This window comes from Equus przewalskii, chromosome 29 (assembly GCF_037783145.1).
Source record: "Equus przewalskii isolate Varuska chromosome 29, EquPr2, whole genome shotgun sequence".
Taxonomy (NCBI): domain Eukaryota; kingdom Metazoa; phylum Chordata; class Mammalia; order Perissodactyla; family Equidae; genus Equus; species Equus przewalskii.
Genome location: NC_091859.1, coordinates 31,400,094 through 31,425,807, shown reverse-complemented (window position 1 = coordinate 31,425,807; position 25,714 = coordinate 31,400,094). Strand labels below are relative to the sequence as shown.

At 47.6% G+C, this 25,714-nt stretch overlaps 1 protein-coding gene across 2 annotated transcripts in view; it reads left to right on the top strand.

Moving 5' to 3' along the window:
• Positions 1-25,714, top strand: part of SYN3 (synapsin III) — a 460,560-nt gene that overhangs the window by 376,987 nt on the left and 57,859 nt on the right. For both annotated transcript variants that reach the window (XM_070599819.1, XM_070599820.1), the window contains exon 7: positions 6,064-6,126. In XM_070599819.1, the coding sequence (XP_070455920.1) occupies positions 6,064-6,126 (63 nt within the window). The remainder of the gene's footprint in view (positions 1-6,063; positions 6,127-25,714) is intronic.

The following is a 25,714-nucleotide window of genomic DNA, read 5'->3' as shown; positions in this document are numbered from 1 at the left end:
ATAGGACCCTTATCAGGGTGGGGATCTGGTTTCAAAAATTGAGCTGCCCCTGCTAACCAGACAGCAGCCTCTCTCGCCTTTGGGCGGTGCTGAACTCTGGAGCCCCCGGGGGCATGTGAGCCGGGCCAGGGAGCCTGTGAGAGACTGGTGCTGGCTCCACATCCCCAGGGGAACTCAATAAAGCTATTGTTGGGAAGGGAAGAGAGAAAATAGCCAGCAAGATGTGTTCTGTCCTCTGTGACCTGTCTGTGTTTGGGGAGGGGATGGCATGTGGCAAATGAGTGGAAGTGGGAATGGCCTTTGAAATCCATTTGAACGGCTTGGGAAGGGAAGGGAGGGGAAGGCGGAGAAGACAAGGGTGGCACTGGAGATGCTCCACCGTTCCTTAACTGCTGACCTCCGACAGATGGCTTGCCTCTGATTTCTTGTCTATCACATGGGGCAGGGGAAGAATGCTAACATATATAAAGTGCCTGGTACCACTCCTGGCCTTTATGAGACACTCAATAAATATAGTTGTTCCCAGCCTGAGAGATTATACCGTGGGTGGACCCACCCAGTGTGCAATACCATGGCACCCACTTTCATTTCTTGAGCTCTAACAACTGACTTTAGAAAGTCCCCAAATTCTGCTCATTCTCCCCTTGAAAAGCCTGACCTCTAGGAATTCAGACTCTAGTTTATAAGGACTTCTGTACAAAGATGTTTAGTGAAGTCTTGCTTGTAGCAGCAGAGAGAGAGAGAGAATAATAGAAATGTCCATCAATAGGAAAATGGCTGAGGAATTGTAGCACACGAGTCCTGTGGAATATTGTGAAACTGTTCAATCTAGTGGGTTAGGATTGTATCTATTGACACAGGAGGCAGGGTGTGTGTATGGTATGAAATTAAGTGAAAAGAGCCACTTTTGAAAAAACAAACATCAGTCTCAACCGTATATGTGTACACATGTGTGCAAAGACTCACATGGCAAATGATGATGGGCGGGAATACACACCAGACACAGCAGGCAGGTGAGATGAGTTACCTGGGCTGGGGAGTGGGGAAGGGGTATAAGAAAAAAAGTTTGCGGCAAAAATAGAAAAAACTTACGGTGTAAGGTTATGTAAGAAGATAGGTATAAAATTGTCACTAATATTATTGCAGAATATTTGGGGATTTTTTTTTATTGGACATGTAAAGGAGATTATAAAGTAATGTGGACCAAAACTAACACTGATATGATTAGAGGGTGAGATTTTGGACAATCTTGATCTTGAATGTCTATGGTCATTTGATCAGAATTATTTCATTTAAAAAGTGTCACTTAAAAGAAAAGCTCTTGGAAGTGCCCCCATTCTCTCCACCATCCCCATCCCAGTCCAGACTGGGATTACAGCCAACTTTGTGTTGGTTCTAATCAATTCCAAATTAGTCCCTGGTCCTTCCGTCTCTCCCAATACGGTTCATCTTGCCCACAGCGGGCAGGTCCCTCTCCTGTTCCAGAACCAAGCTTTTTCCCCATGGCCCATCCAAGCAGCCTAAACTCTTCCCTTTAGCTTTTAAAGTCCCCAATAATCTGGTCCCAAATTGCCTTTTCCTTCTCCCCAACATTGGCCCACAGCCCTGCCAGCTGGTCTGAAAAAAAAATGCTGTTTTCCACCAAAGGAAAAAATGGCAAAGGAAACTTTCCCCCAGGATCAGGAAAACTCACTGCTTTAAACGAATTTTTGAAGTATTTTCTTTGAAATATCTTACCGTAAACTCTCAGATTCTTCTAGATTGAGTTTCTGCGTCCTATAAATCCAGATACAATTTCTACTCCCACTATTTCTGACAATTAATATATTCCTCCAATTTTATTTAAGAATGCTGGAAAAGGGCACTCAGTTCTAATATATAATTCTATTTAGCAATCATGTCCTAAATAACTTTGTTACCGATAAACTCATATTGAGTATCATAAAATAAATGCTTGCTTCCTATGGGTCTTTGTTCGTTAGAGCTCATGAAGACTCTAGATACCCACCATGGGAGACCACAGGACTCTGCACCATTCACCCCATGAGGAATGTGGAGCCTGCCCTCCACCCACCCACAACCTCCTCATCCTTCAGAATCCTTCTTGGAGCCTTCATTTCCTATAGAGAATTGCTCACGACTCCACCCAGCCCAGCCTTGTCTGCCACGCTGCCCTTCTCTGCTCTTTCATTGTATAGCCCGCCTCTCCAGAATAAGAAATCTTATCTCCATTTTCTGCGTGTCCTGCACAGCACAAAGCACAGAGCCAGCCACATAGTTCTCACTCACTCAGCACCCACTGAACTGACTAGATTGGATAGTGTTTGATTGATCATTATGATCGGGGGAAAGCATTTGCTGCACCCTGGATATGCCTATGGTCCCCAGGGAAGGGTGCCTTGGTAGAGAGAGTGCTGGATTGAGGATCAAAACCCATGAGCTTGACTCCTGGTCTGCTACTCACACAGTAGCATGAAAACAATTAGTTTCTAGGAGGACACGTGTTAGTTTCCTGTTGATGCTCCAGCAAATTTAGCATCTCAGAACAGTTCTGTAGATCAGAGGTCCAGGATGGCATGACCAGGTTCTCTGCTCCAGGTCTCATAAAGCCAAAATCAAGATGCTGGCTCACTGCGCCCTCCTCTGGAGTTTAAGATTCCCTTCCAAGCTCAGTCTTGCTATTGGCCAATTTCAGTTCTTTGTGGCTGTAGGTCTGAGGTCCCCACTTCTTTGGGGGCTACCAACCGGGGGCTGCCTTCAGCTCCTGGGGGCTGCCCACATTCCTTCTCACGAGGCAGCTCTGTCTCCAAGCAGCAATGTGTGTTGAGTCTTTCTCATGCTTTGAATCTCTCTGCCTTCCTCTTCTGCTGCCAGCCTGAGAAAGCTCTCTGCTTCTAAGGCCTCGCGTGATCCGATTAGTCCATCCCAGATAACCTCCCTATTTTAAGTTCCCCTGTACCATATAACAGAGAACAATCACTATATGATGATCTCATTGCACTGACAGGCTCAGGGATTAGGGGGGACATCTTGGGGAGCATTCCTAGAAATTCTACCTACCACCACGTGGTAACATGGGGGCCAGAAAAGATTGCTGCTAAGCTTCTTTCAGATTAAAATTGCCAAGCTGTAATCACCTCTGATTACTCTCTCTGGTGTAGTCCCCTGATTTTCCTTTATTGGACTCAGTTTCCTCTCTCCCACACCACCAGGTGCTGCCAAGCTGGGGTCTCTGCTCTCCTTCCTCCCTCATCCAGCCTTCCTTTTCTTGCCCCTCAAGGCCAGCGTGAGCCCCTCCCTCCCCTCCATTCTACTTTGCACTTTGGGTTTGAACCTCCACGTGGCGCTAGCTGCTTTACATTCCTCATTTCATTTCTTCTTCCCCCAACAATCCTGTGCGTTAGGCATTCTCATCCCATTTTGCAGGTTAGAGAACTAAGGTTCAGAGTAAGTTTAACTCCAAGATCCAGGTTCCTTCCCATACCCATGAGGGTGTGGGGAAAGGAACAGGCTGGGAGGGGGGAGGGGAAGAGAGAGAGTGCCTATTCCCCTTACCTGAAGCTCCACATTAAATGAGATGGAGGGGAAGCCTCAGTAGTGACCTGGGCAGTTCTTGGATGGCTGGGGGTGTCTAGGGTCTGTGAGTGCATGGGTAGGTGTGACGATTCTGCTGGGGAACAAAAGCCACTTGGTAAAAACACACCCAGTCCTTCTACTTCACATCCCACACGTTGGTCAAATTTAAGTCTTTCAACCTAAAGTGTTGAGAGTTCTTTCCCTGCCCATGAGAGCAGAAGTCAGTACAACCACTTTGGCGAGCAATTTGGCAATCTCTAGCAAAGCTGAGATGAGCATTGCCCTGACCCAGCAATTCTGCTCCCATGCCTGTGTCCCAGAGAAGCTCCCCTATGGATGCAGAAGAGATTGTGTTCAAGAATGTCCATACTAGTGCTCTCTATAATTGGCAAAATAGAAATGACTTACATGTTCACCAGCAGGAAACGGACAAATGGTGATGTGTTCCTAAAATGGAATACTACACAGCAATAAAAAATGATTCAGAGCTATATATAGCAACATACATGAATCTCACAAACATAATGTATGAAAAAAGCTGTTGAGGAATAGGTTCTTTTGATAACCACTTACATAAAGTTTTAAAATGTGTAATATATATTGCTTGAGAATTATATGTAATAGCTAAAATAGGAATAAATGCAACGGAATAATAAACACGGAATTCATATAATGGTTACCTCTGGGATGGGAAGGTGGTAAGAAAGAAGTACCCCAGGGGCTGCGACTGTTTGGACGATGGTTTATTTCCCAAGCTGGGGAATGCCCATGATATTGCTCCTAAGTCTTTCTTTTTTCATATGTGGATTATTTCATAATAACTGTTAAACTGACAAATAATTACCACTGGGAACATGCTTATCTCATAACATTAAGTGGAAATAGCAGGAAGCAAATTTGGATATGCACTATACACCCAGATTTATAGAGCAGAACAAATGAAAAGAAAAAATAGATTAAAAAAAAAGAAGAAGATCAGTAGATAACACACCACAACTGTTAAAAGTCCAAGGGTGACTCTTATTGTCTTCTTTATGCATAGCAACAGAACACCTATCATATTCTCCAAACTTTTTATAGTAAGTTCATATTGCTTTTGGAATCAAAAACAAATACTGCCTTTTTTTTAAAGATGCATTTGTTCTCTCTAGATTCCAGGATATTGTCCATTCTAGCCTGAAATCAGGGGAATTTTTTATTGAGCCTCTACTGCAGGAAGCCCTTGGGCTGGAACTTCGAGGACACTGTTCGCATGCGGCTTGGGGTCTGACAGACCCGAGTTCCAGTCCCAGCTCCGCCCCTTCCCAGCAGCTGCCTTGAGTCTCAATCTTCTTATCTGTGAAATGAGATCAGAGGCGAAATGAGGTGAAGTCCATCGAATGGCTTTGTGACCCACGGCAGGCCTTTCCGCAGCAGCTACTGCAGCTCCTCTGTGTCAGGCTGGGCGCTGGGCACCAAGATGGAACAGCTGGGCTCCTTCTCTCAAGGCACCCAGAGCGTCAGGACAGACAGCACTGTCAGGGGACAATCCAGGACAGAGCGACAGGCGCCAGAACAGATAACTGCGTACCACAGAGAGTGGGACATGACTACCCCTGGCTGGGGCTGACCCAACGTGGGGAGTGATATTATTACTAAATAACTAAGTTCCCCCCTTCCTAGCTACCTGACCAAGGGCGTGGGCAAGCACCAAGCCTTCCAGCCCCGCTCTCCTCGTCTGCATCACTGGGGAAGTGTGCGCGCCTTGTAGGTCTTGCTCAGAGCACTGATTGAAGCACAGCTTCCACATTGAGCACCTTCTCTGGGTCAAGCAATGTTCTGGGAGCTGGACATACAATAGGGAACCCATCCGGCCCTTGAAAAGCATAGCTCTCTAAAGTGGATAACACAGGGCAGTCGCTCAGCACAGTGCCTGACACAGTGTGGCCAATAAATGCCGGTCCCTGCGGTGGGCGTGACCACTATTAGTAAGAAATCCCATAGGCTTGGAGAGGCTTGGGGAGAGAATAAGAGTTTCCAGATACTCCAAGGTTGTTGGGGGGAACAATGTAAGGCAGAACTGTGACAGGAGCCTCGAAGCTCCTTTCAATGAGTACTTACAATGTAAGGGTTTCATGTGTAATAACTCATTTAATCCTCACGGCCACTCTGTGGGTGGGTACTCATCTTCCCCATTTTACAGATGAGGAAACTGAGGCACAGATCCACGTAGTAGCTTGTCTGAGATTGCAGGAGTGTTAGAGCCAGGATTTGAAAGCAGTCAGCTTGCATCTAAATTGGTGGATGCCCCAGGCAGGCTGGTTTTAAGTGCTCGGAGCCCTTCCTTCCAAAAGGGCTGGCATTCAGGGTGACCACCTGTCAGAGCATTCTTCTGGGGGACTCCTGGAGTGTCAGATGACTGAATCTTTCTGCAGAAGAGGCCGTGCGCAGACCCTTGGTGGGGATGCCCTGGGATGCTAATGAGTGATTTCCTCTTGTCTCTTTCAGCTCACAGCCCCGCACTTCCCTGTGGTGGTCAAGTTGGGACACGCCCACGCCGGAATGGGAAAGGTATGAGAAACAGCTCTTCTGCTCACATTAATACTCACACAGCTCCCCCTGACGACTTCCCCTCTCCCTGTGTTCCCCCCTCTTTAGCCCAGGCCCCCAGAGCAGAGTGTTAGAGGAACCCAGCACACAGTCTCTGCCCTCCCCAGCCCTCCTCTGAGCTCCCTTAGCGTGGAACACCTCTCCAGCTCAGCCTGCAACTACCAAGCCCTACCTGGAATTGGTAGTTAATTATTTCCTATGATTGTGGATTCAGAGAAATGGATGGAAAGCGTTTTATAGACAGTGATTCTTTTGTTCCTGTCGTCATCTCGATTTATGCTGAGATCATGTTCTATTCATCTCCGTATCACCTACAGGACTAGCACCTACAAGGTGGCGAGTACATATGGCTCCATGGAGAAAGCCCCTGGAGTCACTTGCTTCTGCAAAAGTAAATAATATATTTTTCACAGTCACCGCCGACTTATTATAACAAATTGTATTGGTCAGATTCTTTCAGCTTCAAGTGTAGAAAGGCAATTCAAATTCAGGGTCGAAAGATAATTCATTGGTTCAAGCCATCCAGAAGTCCGGGATAGTTCTTTGTAGATTTGGGAGAGCTGGATCCAGCAGCTCAAAGAGTATTGTCAGAGTTCAGTCTCTCTCTCTATTTCTTGGTTCTGTTCATTTCTACTTGCTGTTTTCTTCAGCTAGTCAAGATGGCTGTGGGTGGCCCACCCTGGTCCCTAAGCTCACTATCCCAGAGGAAGAAAGACCCTGTCTCTTTCCAGCATGTCCATATCTGATCTGATGGAGGGACATTGATCAGCCTTGCTTGAGTTCCCATGCCCGCCGGGATGTTGTGATGTATTCAGCCCTGCCCCAACCATAGGGATCAGCGTGCCCACAGGAAAGGGAGATTTACTCCTGACTAAGAGGGGTGGGAGCTTGGGAGAGTGGAGGGGATACCTCAGGCCACCTTTCAAGCTTCTGGCTCAAAGAGAACCAAAGGAGGACATGTGGATCTCAGTGCTTGCATCCCCATTGGAGGGACCTGAGCCCAAGAACAAGGCCCATCACAGGGGTGCCTAGATAGAGGACAACAGGAGCCAGCAGAGATCTTGCCTGAATAGGCCCAGCCCAGCCGTAAATAACCTGCACCCTGCTCCTTTGTTCTTCCCCACCCCGTTGGGCCTTCCCACCTAAACTCCATCCCCTTCAGGCAGCAAGAATGGAAAGGGCCAGGAAGATCAGGCCCTGACTCCAGCTCTGACATTTGTGTGAATTTGAGCGAGTTGCCATCTAACCTTTCTTGGCCTCCTCATCTGGCAAATGATGATGCTTCTAATAACAGTCTTTAAAACGAATCCTCTCTCCATACCACATCTCCCTAATATACATACATCGTGAGGACAGGGAGATTTCCCTGTTTGCCCGCTACTGTGGCTCAGGGCTCAGAACGGCCCCTGGTGCCCAGTAGCCCCTCAGTTTGTTGGCTGAGTGGATGAATGAGTGAATCCCCCTTTAGATCTGGCCTGTGTCTGTTCCCTACTACCAGTCCTCGCAATCCCACCTCCACTCCCTGCCATCTGGCTGCAGCCCCCTCCACTCCCCATCCATTCCCTCCCTGTGGTCCCCAATGACCCTCTGCTGCTAATTCAGCGGGCACTCTTCTGTCCATATCTGAATTGACCTCTCTTTATCATGGAAAGCTGCCGGCCATCCCTTCTGTCCCAAAACTCTTTTTCCAGTGGCCTCCGACTCCTGCTCCTCTCCTGGCTCTCCTCCTCTCTCTCCCGCCACTCCTTCACAGGCTCCTTCAAGTTCTTTTCTTCCTGCAGCATCTTTAGGGCTTCTGTTCCATCAGCACACACTGTCTGAGTGCTCATCTACTCTCTCAGCTTCAGCGGCCATCTACACGCCACAGCCCGCAATCACATTCCCTACTCAGAGCGTCAGGCTCTTCTCTCCAGTCACCTCCTCTGCATCTTCACCTTGTCTCCCATGGAAACCTCAGACTCCAAATGTCCCAGGGCACGTCCGTTATCTTCCCAGACAGCCTGTTCCCCCACTCCTCCTCCTCCTGGGACCATCTCCTCAGCAGGAACCACCAGTCCCTTTGTTCTCGAAACAGAAACCTGGGCGTCGTCTCCCCTCCTCCACGTCCAAATGGTCATCAAGTCTTGTCAGTTTCCCTTCATCAATGTTTCTCAAACTTGTCTCATTCTTCCCACCCACTGCCACCATCTTGGACAACTTCAGAAAAGTTAGGGAGTTTCCAAGGATTAAATTCTGTTTCTAAAGTTTAAAATAATCCAAGACATGGAATAAAAATAAGGAAATACTTAAAGAGACTGACGCAATGATTAGGGGAGAGGGGGGTGGTTCTGAGAAACTCAGACCCAAAAGAGACTCCCAAAACATGGAAAAGAGGACACATCTCCAAGGATAAAAAATGTCACCGACTGGAATAAACTGAGGTTTACAAAAATGCTGAGATCAAGGGAAAAGGGCTTTTCTCTTTCTGTTTCAAATGAGAAAACTATCAGGAATGGCCTGGACATGCCGACTGAGCAGATGATGTCATGTTCATGGCTGGGAAGGAGAAAAACAAAACTGGTATCTTCTAAGGTACTTCCACCTTCTCTCGAGAAGGAAGATTGTCTGCCTGGAGGCAAGCAAGGAGAACGTCCCTAAGAGGAGACCGAGAAAATGTTGTTGATGACCTCAGTGTTCTGGAAATCCACCTAGGGCCCCGTGGATGAAATCGCTGACCCATCCTCAACTATATTTCACTCCTTTGTTCATATATGTTAATTGATGCCTACTCTGTGCTGAGAATCAGAGGATGAACGGGACCAGCCCCTGCTCTCAAGGAATTGGGGAGACAGTCGCATAAATAAATGAGTATAATGTGTTGTGGGGGCTCTGATAGGAGACTGTGCAGGGAGTCTGAGGGTTTAAGGAAAGAACCTAATTCCACCCAGAGGATGGAAAGACGGAAAGAAGTTCCACATCAGGGGAACTGCATATGGTTTGGTGGGCCTGGAGATTTAAGGAATCCTAACAAACAAGAAAGACTGGAAGACAAGAGATGGACCAATACCCTCTTATATTAAGCAAAGACTAGCGGATGTCACAAGGCACGGAAATCAAGATATAGTGAAACGCTGTGCAGTTTAAGGAGCACCTAGACAGGTAGGAGGTGATCATGGGGAGCACCATGAGTCCTTTAGAAATCAGACAGGCTAGACCAATGGTTCTCACGAGGGGAAGAGGGGCTCTGCCCCTAGGGGGCATTTGGCCATGTCTGGAAGCAATTTTGGTTGTCACAACTGGGGTTGTGAGAGGGGCTACTGGCATCTGGCATCTACCAGATGGAGACCAAGGATGCTGCTGAACATCCTGCAGTGCTTAAGATGGCCCCACAACAAAGAATTATCCAGCCCAAGATGTCAATAGTGTCAAGGTTGAGAAACTCTGGACAAAACTAATTTCATTTCCTTTGTTGGAAGTTTTAGCAGACTAGAAATCAGAGGAAGCAGTGGTTATTATAGAGTGCAACCTGTTTCAAAGTCTCTTCCAAAGAATTATAATTTTTCAGGATGAAAAAGTCTATTTTGGTCAAAAATGTTTCAGAAACTCTGTGTTAAAGTAAGTTTTTAGTGCAGAACTTAGGGGGAAAAGAACATGAAAAAGCAGGCAGAATTTCCCAGATTTACCTGACCCCAGAAAGTTTTGACCATTTTTTAAGTTGAGATGCTTGTCCTTTTATTAATTTGTAAAAACTCTTTACATATTAAGAACGTTAATCCTTTGTCATACTTTGCAACTATTTTTCTCCATTTGACAGTTACATGTCCATTTTAATTTCAGCTTTTAACCATTTTTCAAGTTTTTTTAAATGTAATCAAATGTTTCCATCTTTGGGAGGCAGTGTGTTATAGTGGATAAGGCTGTTGACTTGAATCTAGGTAACACCACTTGTTAGTTGTGAGACCTTAGGTAAATCACTTGGCCTCCCCCATCTTAGCTTCTTCTTATGTAAAATGAAGATAGTAATAGTATGACCCACATAAGCTGGTTGTGAGGACTAAGAGAGCTTATGCACATCAAACACATAGCTTGGTGCCTGGAACACAGTGGGTGCGCAATAAATATCAGCTGTCATTATTATAAAGAATGTTCATCCCTGCTCTGGGGACTCAAAATCCCACTGAAGTCAATAAGGGAGATATAACTAAACAGCATCATCCGTCAGAGACTTTATTCCCTTTGGCTACAAGTTCAGTATGAGTTGGATGAGTAAGTTTTCCCGAAAACTCAAATCCAAAGTTACCCAATAAATACATGAAAACGAGCTCAATTTCATTAGTCATTAGGGAAATGCAAATTAAAACCACAGCAAGATGCCACTATACAAGCACAAGAACACATGAAATTAAAAAGATTGGGAGCCGGCCCTGTGGCCGAGCGGTTAAGTTTGCGCACTCCACTTTGGCAGCTGAGGGTTTCACTGGGTCAGATCCTGGGCATGGACATGGCACCGCTTCTCAGGCCACACTGAGGCAGTGTCCCACATAGCACAACCAGAGGCACTCACGGCTAGGATATACAACTATGTACTGGGGGCAGTGGGGGAGAAGAAGAAGGGAGGGAAAAAAAGAAGATTGACAACAGTTGTTAGCTCAGGTGCCAATCTTTAGGGGAAAAAAAAGATTAATCATCCTAAGTGTCGGTGAGGACATGGAACAGTTGGAACACACACACACACACACACAGAGCTAGTGAAAGTGTGAATTGGTACGACTGCTTTGGCATACAGCTTGATATTATCTGCTAAGCTAAGTTACACAGGAGTTCTTCTTTTGGGTGTACTCGGACTAAATGTATGCATGTGTACATGAATGTTTATGCGAGCTTGTTCACAATTGCCAAGACCCAGACATAGCCCATGCCCCATTACTAATAGAATAGATAAATAAATTGCAGTATATTCAGACAAATGGAACGTTTCCAGCAATGAAAATGAATGAACTACAATATATAGAACAAGGTGCATGACTCTCACAAACACGGCACTGAGTGAAATAAATCAGAAATAAAAGAACGCCTATTTATCTGATTCCCTTTATAGAAAATTCAAAACCAGGAAAATTAAACGATAGTGTTAAATGGGATACACATTTACATGATAAAACTTTTAAGAAAAGCTCGAACTTTCTTACCAGAAAAGAATAGAAGTTACCTTTGTGGAGGACGGAGGAGCGGTCATCGGAACGATGCAGGAGTGGTCCAAGTTCTAGTTCTTGACCTGGATGATGGTGATGTGGATGCCTGCTTTGGGATAGCTCATTGAAGTGTCATTTTTGGATTGTGCAAGTCTCCATATATGTGTCATATTTCAAAATAAAATAAGGTTTTAAAAATGTAACCCAGTCTTAGGACATATTAATGGAGATCTAATACCCAGACACAGTGAGAGCTCTGCTCTGCACGGGCAGCCCACGGACAGAAGATTGCACTGAGTCCTGGGCCGTACAGCCTTTCTGGGTGTGTGAGGGAGCCATTGCACAGGAGCGTGTCCAGGGAAAAATGAACTGAGCCTGGAAGAGCTGGAGACAATGTGGCCAGGATCGTCAGAAACATGGAGAATTGTCATGGGAGGATAGATTGGACTGATTCAATGTAAAATTTAGCAGGCAAAGCTGGGAGCAAAGTTAGGAGAAACCGATGTCAGTTGTGTTGGAGAAGCAACTTTCCGACAATCAGAGGTGAACGTGAGTGGAATGGACAGCCCCTTAGGTAGGAGGCTCTCCTCGGCGCAGGGTGGGAGAAGAGACGAATACTCACTGGCGAGTTTCAAGAGAAATGAAGCATCATGTGAGATTCTAAACCTGAGATGTTTGAACGTCCCTGAAATTGAGACAATTCTGTGCACACGTTTATGTGTGGATATGGCGTGAACCTTTTTGCAGGGGAAGGGGTCCATAGCTTCTTTCAGCTTTTCGCAGGGGTCTATGACTCCCTCCAGAGGTTAAGACACCCTGGAGATGACTCCTACATTATCTCCCAATGGTGAGGATCTGTGGTTTTAATCAAGACTATGAGCAGATCATTGAAAGGAATGCCACCCTATCATGTTAGCACCATAGCGTTAGAAGTCAACTTCAAGGCCAACTCCCAGTACAGTGTGGGGGTAAAGTTTGTAGAATCTGGAATCAGAGTTCCTGGTTTGGATCTAGATTTACCATTTCCTGGTTGTGTGTCCTTGGGCAAGTTGCCTAATCTCTCTGTACCTCAATTTTCTCATCTCTAATATGGGGACAATAGCTCCCTCTTGAGGTTGTAATGATGGTAGAATAAATCAACCAAGGCTAAGGAGGGTGCCTGATAAATGCTCAGTGAAAGCGAGCTTTAAAAACCCACTGCAAATGGAAACTGTCGTTTTGATTACTTAACTGCTTGTCTCACCAGCATCCCCAGGAGGGGCCGAGATAACAAGCTAACCCCACCCTGGGAGTCGCCTTATCCTAGTTTCATGGTTTCACTGAATCTGCAGGCTTGAGTCCCAGCATCTCATTTAGAAGATAAGAACCTGAGGCCCCAGGGAACAGGATCTTGCCCAAGACCACACAGCGAGGGAGCATCTCAATAACAGGACAGGAAGGGAAAGAAGACTTTTGAGATTATTCGGCCCCATTCCATGCTTTAGAGATAAGAACAGTAATAATGATAACCACAATAATAATAAAAGCTAATGCTCTGTAGAGTTTTCTCTGCGTAGGCATTGAGTGCTTCACATACATTCACTCAGTGAGTGCAATCTTTATAACCACCCTAGGAGTAGGTACTCTGGGTACCCCCATTTTACAGATGAGGAAACTGAGACACAGGGAGTAAGTGGTAGAGTTGGGGTACAACCCTGGGCAGTCTGGCTTCAGCGCCTGAAGTGAGAGGTGAAAGGCATTGCCAAGGTCACAGGTTAATAAGCCCAGCCCTGGAGATCCCAACACTTCTCCCAGCATGCACAGGGTTTCTTGCCCTTCCAAGAGACGCCTGGAGTGGTGAGTGACGGGGGGCGGCCCTCCTGGGGACAGCCTGTCTGTTCTAGGGGGTCGAGGTGGCAGCCCCTAAATACGATGTTTCCAGCAGCCCAGACGCCTCGCACACCCCTGCTCGGCCATGGCTGCTGCTGTCATCGGCTCCAAGCCACCTGGACTCTGGTATCATCTCTTGGGCTGACTCCCTTAATGAGCCTGCCCAGCACTATCTGCTTTTTAAGTGGGAGTAGGTGGCCCAATAACACAGTCATGGAGAGAGAGAACTAGAAGATGAGCACATGGAGGTGTGGGACCAGGGGAACAGCTAAGGAATCGGAAGGTACCCCAGCACCGGGGAGACCACCAGAGAGGAGAGCCACCCTGACTTTCGTGCTCAGCAGAAGCCAAGTCAAGCGAGAGCAGGGGCCAGGCTCCAGCCTGCAAGGTGTTCCAGGGAGGTTCAAGGTCCCTGCCAAGGGAGGAGAAGGAAGGGATCCCACTCTCCCACAGCCCTCCCTCCCAACTCCCACCTCCCTCCATGTCCTCTCTCTCGCCTACCCCACCACTCCCTTTAGATGACCACTGGGCTCATTTCCTCTCTGTTTCTCGACCAAATGGTCCTTAGGAGGGGATCTACCAGTGCTTTATGCCTTAATGAAAACTTTAAGCACCACGCCCTTTCTCAGAGCCTCAGCACGAGGCCATCCTCTCTAGAAGCACAGTATATACCCGTGATCCTCGTTATTCACGGACTCCATATTTACGAATTCAGCTACTCGCTAAAATTTATTTGTAACCCCAAAATCATTTCTCCCCACTCTTCCTGGTCATTCACAGGCATGTGCAGGGCAGCAAGTAGTTTGGGTCGCCTGAGACGCATGTTCCCAACTGAGGTCGAGAAGGCGATGCTCTGCCCTCTCCTTTCAGCTCTCATGCCGCAAACAAGTCCTCTTCTCCGTCTACTTGGAGCCCCATTTTCACATTCTTGCTGGTGATTTCGTTGTTTGAAATGGCCCCCAAGTGTAGCACTGAAGTGCTGTCTAGTGTTTCTGGGTGCAGGAAGGCTGCGATGTGCCTTATGGAGAAAAATAGGTGTGATCGATGAGCTTCACACAAGCATGAGTTATAGAGCTGATGCCTATGAATTCAACATTAGTGAATCAACAGTATATGTTAAATGAAGTGCCTTTAAACGGAAACACACATAAAACAAGGTTCTGTATTGATCAGTTGGTGAAGCCGTTGTGACCGGAGGCTCGCAGGAACCGAACCCTAAATTTCCCTCTAGGAGCGATGGTGCAGTATTCACTAATTCGGTGTTTGCTGCACCATTATGGAACATAACCACCACACGCAACGAGAATCAACTGTGTGTGCATATACTATTTGTACATATGTGTGTATATATCACACATGCACATATTCAATAAAGAGTCCTAAAGGTCCATATCTTCCTTTGGACACCGAAATCATTCTAAGCACAAACAGAAGCAAACTAAAACAGTTACTTTATAACTCTATCTGGCCTGACATTTGTTATGTTGAAGACCAAAATCAGCTGGATCGTCAACTCTTTTTTCTTAATGGGATTTAGGGCGAAGATCTCTAATGGTGGCACCCCTCTGCCAAGCCGCACATCCTTGCACCATGCTTGGTTCACTGGAAAGAGTGTTGGTCTGGGTTTAGAAATCTGGGTCCTCCGGTCAGCCCCACACTCCATGGGGCCAGCAGTGTCCGCCTGGACAAGTCGTTTAAACACATAAATGCAGTGTGTCAAATAGATCCAACATACATGATTTTCCTCACCTAGTCACTTGGGACAGCTAGTGAGCAGAAGTGCATTAAAAAGAATGAAGCTCCATGTATATGAGAGATGGGGAAGTGAGAGAAGGAGCGAGTGTGGGCTTCGGGCTGAGACCTCCCTGCCTTCGGATCGGAGCTCTGCCATTTGCCAGCATTGTCACCTGGAGCAGTTCCCTGACTTCTCTTGGATAACCCAAGGCAGATTAGATGGGAGGAACAAAGGAACAGAGGCAGGGAATGAATTCCCCAGCACCCCTGAGCTGGGATGCATGCTTTCAACATCTCCTCTAACCCTCAGAGGCACCCTGAGATGGGTGTCTGATCCCAGCCTGGCAGAGGTTCCAAGAGTCATTTTGCCCAAGGTCACAGGGAAGTGGCGGGGGCAAGATTCGAACCAAGGTCAGCAGGTCCTTCAGCCCTTTTCTTCTGTTGCCTGGGACCGTCGGGAACAGCCTGGTGGAATCATCTCTTCCCATTAGCAGGCAACCAGCCAACTTAATTGGAGAGTTGATTTACAAAGAATTTCGCAGGACTCCACCCAAGAAACATGTCAGTACCTCGGAGACCAGCACTGACCTTTGCATAGGAAGCGCTTTTGTTTGGTGGACTGACCTCACCCCAGGCCTGAAGCCAAGACCAAGAACGCTCATGCAAGAGAATGAGAAGAAAAAGTAGACTGTCGCCCTGCCACTGTGCCTTAAAGACTGTGTCACCCCACCGCCTAGGAGCCCATTTCGTAAAGAGGAACAGAGGCACAGGAACAGACTCATCTGGAAAGAATGAATTACCTGCTCTGTGTACACTCACCACACAGCTCCTCTGTGAAAAACAGAATATTTTTAAACTGACAAACATTGAGAAGCAGGAAGAATTCCTTTCTCTTTCTTCCATTTTCCTGGCCATGTCTGTTGACCCATCTTGGCATCGCACGTAACAAAAGCCAGAGAAGTCATCCCCATAGGAGCCCCCTAGAAAGAGGAGGGGGCACACATCACCTGTTGGGGTGGGGACCACTCTGCATCATTTACTCCAGTTTGACTACGGGCTCCTTGCTTTTTCCCCAACGTTAGACTGTCCTATACAATTCACAAAATAATACCTCCACGGTTGGGAGCCTGCACAGCCCAGAGTCCTTTGAGGCGGGTATCGCTATCTCGATGCTCGTTTAACAGATGGGATAGCAGAGGTCAAGGAGGCAGAAGGGTTGGCACAGGCTGCGCACTGCGTGCTGTGAAGGCTGTGCGTTCTGTCCACCGGTCCTGGTGCCCGTGCCGGGGGAGGGCGGCCTCCAGAGAGCTCCTCCAGCCCCTTTGGAACCCAGCCTGTGTGTCCACAGAGGCCTTCCTTGGCCAAAACGTGCAGGCACAGCCCATTCTTCCTACTGTCAGGCAAGAGAAATGATGTCCTAGAACAGGCAGGGGTTGCCTGCCTCACTGAGGCCACTGCACCCCCCGAGCTTCCTGGAAGTGAAACCAGCCACATCTCTGGCTTCTTGGAAGGAGCTCCACTTGGGGACAGCTGGCATCACTGCTGACAGGCGGCAGTGCCAGGGTTGTTTGCAGGGGAGAACCAGAGAAGCAGGCAAACAGCAGGCTTATTATGTTTTGGAGTGTGTGTGTGTGTGTGTGTGTGTGTTCATGCATTCGTGCACACACAAGTGTTTGGGGCAGGTGTGCAGATGACTTGAACACAATTATCAGCAGCCTCTACGAAGCCTCTAGACAAACGAGACACTATTGGCAGACCCTGTTCTCGCAATTGCCTCAACTCCTGCCTCCAGCCACAAGAAACCTTCACACCAATACCTGGTCCTCCAGGACGGAGGCCAGAAGATGCAAAGGAGGCTGTGTGGGAGGACAGCGAGTGCCGTTCATGACACTTGTAGGAAATGGCGGTATTTGGAGGGTTCAGCGAGGTTGATGGAGGAGGCGGGTGGGAGCTGAGAGGAAGGGCCTGGGACGTTCGGCCACCCCTCATGGAGCAGCAGCAAGGGCGCCATTGGGAAGCTCCGGGTGACGGGCCAAGTGAGTGTCGCCCGTGAAGTCAGACAGGCTGAGCTCCTCAACAACCTTACTACTCAAAGTGTGCCCTGTGGAAGGTCCGGCAGCCCCGGCAGCCCCTAGCAGCCCCTTAAAAATGCAGCACGCAGACCTGTCCTCAGACTTGGTGAATCAGAGTCTGCATTTTAACAAGATGCCCAGGAACTGGTCCCGTGGCTGAGTGGTTAAGTTCCTGCACTCGGCTTTGGTGGCCTCAGTTTCACCAGTTCGGATCCTGGGTGCGTGCCAGGATCCAAACCGCTCGTCAAGACATGCTGTGGCAGCATCCCACACAGACGAAGTAGAATGACTTACAACTAGGGTATACAACTATGCACTGGGGCTTTGGAGAGAAAAAAAAAAGAGGAAGATTGGCAACAGATGTTAGCTCAGGGTACATCTTCCTCAAGAAAAAAAAATGAGTGTCTTTAAAAAAAACACACACAAAACAAGATACCCAGGTGATTCACACGCAGCTCTGCACACCCAGAGGACACGAACTCAGATGCCCACTGATCCAGGCAGTTACCGTAATGAGTTGAGAGCCCACATGGGGACCGTGAGGACCCAGAAAGGCCAGGCCAGCCTCCACGGGCAACCACAACTCAGCCCCAGGCGGACCAAGCCCTGGGAGACCATGCAGCCCCGGGCGGCCTGATCATCTGATTCTTTCATAAGAGGCCAGTTCCAGGGGTCTCTGATATGAATTCTCCTGATTCTAATACATTGGCAACTAATTTAAAAATCTTCTGAAACATGCAGGCCAAATAAAACACATCTGTTGGATCCCCAGTTGGGCAAGACTTCAGACTCTGAGTGTGGTCCTGCCCAGTCTTTGCAGGGGGCCGTGGAGCCTGAGGCCACAGGTTGTGCAATAGACCTGGGAGTCCAAACCCCAGCCCAGCCACTTCCCAAGCGTGTAAACTGGGCCCAGCCACTGACGTGGAGTCTTTGTTTTCTCATCTGTAAAATGGCCCTAATAAATCTCCCCAGTGGGCGAGGGCTCGCCCTGCACACTGATTGAAACAAAGCACTTAAGGAATTTATAGATATTTAAGAGATAGTAATTCACTTCCTCTAGGACCTAGATGCTTTCTACACTTTCAGGGGCTTACACGTCACCTGGGGATCAGTTAAAATGCGGATTTTGATTCACCAGGCGTGGGTGGGGCCCGCCTGGGAATCTGCATTTCTAACAAGCTCCCAGGTGATGTCAATGCTGTTGGTCCATGTCAGCCAGTCATGCTAGTCAGGGGTCAGCACGCTTTTTCTGTACAGAACCAGACGGTAAATATTCTAGACTTTCAGGCCATGTGGTCTGTTGGAACTACTCCACTCTGCCACCGCGGTGTGAAAGCAGCCCCAGACGAGACACAAATGAACGAGCGTGACTGTTCCAATGCAACTTCAGTTATGGACTCTGAAATTTCAATTTTATGTAATTTTCACGTGTCATGGAATATTCTTCTTCTTTTGACTTTTTTTCCGACCATTTAAAAACCACTCTTAACTCACGGGCCGCACAGAAGTCAGCGGTAGCCCTCAGGCTGTGGTTTGCAGACCCCTGATCCGAGTCATCTTCAACTCTGAACCCGGTCAGCGTACCCTGCTGGACTGAAAGCTTGTGGGGGCACAGGCTGCACCCACGGACTCCACCTCCCCTCCTGGCCTGGGCCAGCGCCCTCGACAGCGGCAAGGCCCCTCCTCCACCCCGCACAATGCACAGGGGCCTGGGAAGCCGAGGTGTTGCCTTTCAGAGCTGACACTTGTCAGGTGCCTCCCTTCCCTTCTATTCAATCTCACAGCCACACTGTAACTCTAGAAACAAGCGGGCAGAAGAGCCAGTGACCCGGGAGCTCCATAACAACAGAAGGAGCTTTGATTTATTAAGGGGAAGAGCAAAGGAAAGGAACCAGCACACTGATAAGCGGGAGAATGAGGCAGTTCCCTAAACAGTCCATCAGATCCTCTGTTGTTCCCATCACTTCCCATCACCTTCCGACCCCTGGCAGCACATGACCCAGGCAGCCAGGGTGAGGACATCCTTTGGGCTCTGGGTCTCAGCCTTCAGAAGGGTTGGAAGAGGGGTTAAGCTCTGGGGAATTTGAAGCCAAGGGTTCTTGTATTCATTCAACAAACATTGAAGGATTTGGTGCCCTGCTGTTCTGAGTTAGGGACTCAGTAAATATTTATTGAATCTTTTGGCAAATATTTATGAACACTTGTTATGTGCAAGAAGGGGCTAGACCCTGGGATGCAGGACTCTTGGTTAAGATCCAGAGATGAAAAAGACGTGGCTCCTGAATGCAGGGAATTTACACACGAAAAACATCCTAGGGTACATCTAGGGCAGAGCTTGGCAGACTACCACCCACGGGCCAAATCCAGTCCCTGATTTTGTTAATAAAGTTTTATTGTAACACAGCCCTGCCCATTTGTCTGCTTTCCATCTGGCTGCTCTCACACTACAACATCTGAGTTAAATAGTCTTTGTGGCCTGCAAAGCCTAAAATATTCACCATTGTACTCTTTACAGAAAAAGTTTGCTGATTCCTGGTCTGGTGCAATGCTTTTCCAAAAATTTGTATAGCAACCATAATAAGTAATACATTTTGCCTTTCTACCTGATTCCCACATATTAAATATATATATTGAGATGAGTTTGAAAGAATACTTGCCTTTTCTATGTGCAAGCCATTCTGATATGTTCTGTTCCAATCTATTTCATTGTTTAAAATGTTGGTTGTGACCCATTAAATTGATTTGATGACCCATTTCAAACCCACAGTTTGAAAAGTACTGGTTCCCTGGAAAGCAAAGCATGTTCACTCATTCCTTTATTCAAGAAATAGTTACTGAGTGCTTTCTTCATGCCAGGCACTATTCTAGGCACTGGGGAAGCAACAGTGAGCCCCATAAAGCCCCCATCCTAATGGAGCTTACATCCTATGTGCGGAGGCAGAAGATAAAAGAATAAACAAATAAAACCGTGATATCCAGGTGATGAAAAGGGCTCTGAAGACAGAAACAGGATAAGAGGGACAGGGCATGTTGGGGGGTGTGATCAGGGAAGGCTTTCTGTGAGTCGACATGTGAAGGAAGGAGAGAATGAGCTATGTGGACACCTGGAGGAAGAGCTTGACAGCAGCGGGAAGAGCATGTGCAAAGGCCCTGGGGCAGGAGTTGCCTCTGTGTGGTCAAGGAACAGGCAGAAGGCCAGTGGGGCTGGAGTGAGTGCTTGAGGTGAAAAGTAATAGGAAGTAAGGCTGGAGAGTTGGGGAGGAGTGGTGGAAGAAATCATGTAGACAATTGATTATGATCAAAGCAGAATGAAGTAAACCCTATAGCAGAAATACCAGCCAAGGGCTGAGAGGGGAGTCTAGATAAAACTGAACCATGATGGAGGGGAAATCACCAACGATTCATTCATTTGTCCAAAGAACAAGTATTGTGATGTGTGTAGGCACTGAGCTGAGGCAGCAGACCAACACGGGCCCTCCTCCAAGGAGCACTTTTTCTAATAGAGATGGTGGCCATGTGAGCGAATAAGAGAGGGAAATGTCGGGGGGATGGGAGCCCCTTTGAGGGGTACCAGGGAAGACTTCCACATGGCGGGAAACTCCAGCTGCATCTCAAAGGATCAGGAGACATATTGCAGGTGGATAAAGCCAAGAAAAGCATCCCAGGCAGCAGGACCCACATGCACAAGTGTGTCAAGGCCCAGGAGAGCATCGCAAGCTGCCAGGTGTGGTGGGAGCAGTGGCTCTGAGGCCCGGCTGTGCATCAGAAGCACCCAGGAAGCTTTGAGTTGATACCCCTACCCAGGGCCACCCCCAGAGACTCTGCTGTGATCGGCTGGAGTAGGGCCCAAACCCTGGCATTGTGTTACCTCCAGGTGATGCCAATGTGAAGCCAGGATTTCACAGGGCTGGAGTGGGGCCTGGAAGAGCAGGTGAGACCGGGAAGGGGTTCATCATAGACACATTTTATGCTGCACTCTAGCAATTGGACTTTATCTTCTAAGTAAGAGAGAGACTCTCTGGTGGATTTTAAGCAAAGAATGGGCCTTGTTGGATTTCTAAGGTAGGAGACACTCTGGCAGCAGAGTGAGAAATGAGAGGAGTGGGGGCAAGCAGGCAGGAGGTGAGAGCCCCCGGGGACCCAGAAGGAAGAAACTGGAGCCATTCCGAGAAGAAATAAGGGTTTGAACCCAGGCAGGAGCCCAGGCAGCGAGGAAGGGCACAAGGATGCAGCCAAGAGATATGGGAAAAGCAGCACTGAAAGAACTCAGGTACCACCTGGACGCTGGGCAGGAGAAGAAAACTGAGAATATGATGCTTCCATCACTGAGATATGACATCGAGGAGGACAGGCTTGAGGGGGAAGATGATGAGTTCCGTTTTCAACATTTTGAGTTCATAACAACAGTAATAATAATCACGAACCATTTACTGAGCACCTGCTGGGTGCCGGGCCCTGTGCTCCATGTTTTCTGAGCATTGTCTGAAATATAAAATGTCACAATAGCTCTAGGAGGCGGACGATCTGATGATCCCCATTTTACGGAAGGGAAAACTGAAGCTCGGAGAAGCTAAGTAAGTGGGAAGAATGATGATGGCTGCTATTGTGTGCGCCTGCCACTTTGCACAGAGCTGGGCACCCGGTGAGTGCTCAGAAAATGGCAGTATTATTAATTATTATCTGCCCTCCACCACGAGAAGGAAACACAGGCCAAGTCTGCAGAGAGGGGAACCAGTCATATTTAGGAGGCTGTGTGTGTGTAGATGTCTATAATCTTAGTATATCCTTAGTATATATAGACGTATGTAGCATATATGGATGTATATATGAATGCCTTAGTGTGTGTGTATATATATATATATATATATATATATATATATATATATATATATATCACTAGACCCATACACTGTCTGTTGCTGCTTTTTATTTTTGGCTCTCTAATTAGGCATCTCAATGCCTCTTGATCTTACCCATTCTCAGCCCTATCCCACGCCCGCCCCGTAATTATTTTATTTTTTTAATTTCTTCTCCCAAAGTTAATCTCAGGCTACCCGCATTTGTTCTGCTCTGTGAGGGAAATTATGTTGCTGGCCATGCAGCCAGAGTAGGTTTTTTTTTCTTGTGGAGAGAAGGGGAACTTTATTTATTTTTTCAAAATATAGCTCCTCTCGCCTGTTCCAATGCCAAATAAACAAAGCTGCTATTCATTTCAGCATCTCGCCATCTCTATCGTGCCCAGAGCCATTTTATCAGCAGAGCCTCTCAGGCTGTCTCTCCGAGAGCTTGGAACGGCGGAGAAGAATGTTCTAAAAGTGAGTGCTGTGAAAATAGAATCCCATTTAACGAGGCCACAGAGAGCAAGGCTGTTGCTCTCTCGGTGAGTGAAGAAGCAAACGTTATGTTTAAAGTCGTGGTCGGAAAAAGTTTCGCACATGTGGCTTCAGCAGAAAGCATCCGCTGGCCCATCGCTAGCTTGTGACTCAGGGGCAAGAGGCTGAGGAAAACTTAGAATCAGGCCACCATTCTCCCAAAGAGACTATCCTCCCGAATAGACTCTGCGGGGGACCCCTGGACAATTTGGACCCTTCAATAGCAATGCTTACTCTACCTGTGTCCCATCCACCAATTTCCAAGTATCAGGTTGAAGATCCGGAGCCCAAGCTTCCGCCCAATGCTTCCTCAGCAATGGCCCGGCCCAGCTCCTTGGTGTCTGGGCCCTCTGTCCAATGCACAGTGAAAATACTCAATATATAAACCAGATGCATGTGGAGCAGCCCCAGATAAAGGAAGACCTAGGGTCCCATCCGACTATCTCCTTGCATGGGACCATCCCGCCAAAGAAGGAGCCCCTAAGGCTTCTCGGAGATACCTCGAGACTGCAGGGAGTCCAGTTTGAAAACCACACCTTAGGTCAAAAGAGTGCCCAGGGATTATGGTCAGCATCCACTTACTCATTCACAAAATAGTTCCCAAACACCTACTGAGTGCAAGGAGCAAGGGATACAGGGAATTTCACAGATAAGTCCCTGCTCTCACGGAGCTTATATTTTTGTGGGGGGTATAGACAACTACAAGATAATTTGAGACCATAATAAGTGCAAGAAAGAATGTGAGACAGGGTGACATAACAGAATATGAAGGGGTAGTGAACGAGCTGCTTTAGACTGGATGATCGAGAGAGGCCTCTCTGAGGAGGTGACAAGGGAACAGAGACGATGAGTAGGCGCTAGCTATGTGACTGTCTGCAGAAAGGGCTTTGCTGGCAGAGGGAATGACGAGTACAAAGGCCCTGAGGCAGCTTTGAGCTTGGCAAGTTCCAGGAACTGAAAGAGAGGGAGGGGGCAGGTGGTAGGTGATGAGGTCAGAGTGCTCAGCAGGGCCAGGGCATGTGGGCCCTTGTAAGTGCACATTTATGAAACACCATAGGGAGCCTGGGTTTAGTTCAGATGGTTCTGGCACCTACCACAATGGTGATTTTGTACCCTGCTGAAATAATGAAATTTGAACACATTCCTTCGTCATAGAGGAAAGGGCATTGGATGGGGGAGCCAGGAGTCCTAACTTGCTCCCTTCCAGACTTTGCTCCCTTCCTTTTCCTTTCCAGAGGGTGCACCACCAAAGCAAAGTGACCTCAGCCCTCTGTGGGCTTCAGTTTCCTCAAGTGTAACATGAGTTGACTGGGCGACATCAGAACTCTCCTTTCCAATGACATCCTCCATGGAAGCTGAAATTCTAACATACGTAAAAGTAGCATATGTTAGCTGTAATTTCACTGTATAACTTTTCATTTACAGCATTTATCCTCAAGTTCATTAGGCAACCCTGAGTGTCTTCTTTCCATTATCTTGTTTGCCACGAGCATAATTTTTTTGTTTCAGTTTTATTGAGATATAATTGAATTGAGGCTCTTTTGATGAACTTGGTCTTTATATTTTGCGCCCTTGAGGAGCACAGTCTTGAGAAAATCATCAGCGTTTCACCAGCTCGCTCTGCAACCTCAGGTTTCGCTCCAAATAAACCAGGATGGAAGGAGGAGCCTTACTCTGAGGGCTGCGCGAAAAAGCATTGCCCAGGCAGCCCGAGTTAATATCCATCAAACATTGGAGCGTGGTTTTTGGATGCTTCAAAATCAAGCTTTTAAATATTTTATTTTAACAAAACAATAATCAAACGTTTGTTGCGTCACTTCAAATCCTTCCATGGAACACTGAGAAACAGTCAACACAAGCTGTCTTCCAGCCAGTGGTGTGCTGGCAAACTGGCTCTCTGGGGGAGGAAAAAAAGCCCTAGTTTGTAGTGCCTGGGGTGTAAATATTTCCACTGTGGACAATTTCAAGCTAACAATGGTTTAATAACTGGCTCACAACATTTCTAGATATTTAACAATTGCCTCTCATAAGGCAGCATGAGCCAGTTTCAAGACAGCACTGCATCTAGCCCTCAGACGTAGCTGGTATTTCTGGGTAGAGCCCCTGGGATGCCGTCACCCAAATGCCCTCACACCTGCAGTGGCACTCAAGGCCCTGAGACCTGGGGCTGGAACCGGGGAGGGGCCGTTAGGATGGGGCAGAGAGCAGAGGAGCACTGGAGCTGGAGTCATGAAGTCCAGGAACTGGTTTGTAGTCTGGCCACTGGGTGGTGAGCATACAGGGGGAAAGAAAAAAGTCCCTGTCTTCATTGAGGTTTCGATTCTAGAAGTCACTCGATGCATATTAAATTATTGTCTCATAGTCAGTGCCCGATGACCACTGCTCTTAGAAAGACCAGGAAAAGAGAGTTTTCATTTATTTTATGTTAACTCTAGCCTGGAACCTGCACGTCAACAAGGCCACCTTTCACAGTCTTTTTTTAAAATAGAATTTATTTTTTAAAGCAGTTTTAGGTTCACAGCAAAATTGAAAGTAGAGACTTCCCCCGCATGTGCACAGTCTGTCTCCTTATCAACATCCTCCTCTAGAGTGGTCCATGTGTTACAACTGGTGAATTTTATTCAGCGCTAACAAGAAACGAGCTGTCAAGCCATGAAAAGACATGGAGGAAACGTAAATGCATATCACCAAGTGAAAGAAGCCGGTCTGAAAAGGCTACATGCCATATGATGCCAACTCTATGACATTCTGGAAAAGGGAAAGGAGCCAGGAAAAAGATGAGTGGTTTTCAGGGCGAGGGGGAGGGAAGATGAACAGGCAGAGTCAGGGGACTTCTCGGGCAGTGAAAGGAGTCTGTGCGAGACAATAGTGGTGGATACATGTCAATATACATTTGTCAAAGCCCAGAGAGTGAACCCCAAGGTCAACTACAGACTTTGGGTGAAAATGATATGTCACTGTAGCTTCGCAGGCTTTCGATTTTACTTTTTAGTTCTGACTTTGGGATGGCTGAAGGCCTGTGAACGTACCGTTGTCATAGACCAGGGGTTGTAGGCGGAGGCTGCTGGTTATATACTACCCGCTGTAACCCGGTAATGTCTCAGGCTGAGTTGTTTCACAGGTTAGGCAGCCCTGGGAAGAAGGCAAATAGATGGGGTAAGCTTGAAATTTCCTGGGGACAGGCTGAGCGAAAGGCCCAAGGCTCTGCCCCTGAGCAGCCGGGCTCCGTATGCATCCCAGCTCCCGGGACAGGGGACTGCTCGCAGGTGAGCCCAGGGCCAGCCTTTACCACTGCCCACTGCTGGTTATTCTGGGCGCTGGGGCTCAGAAG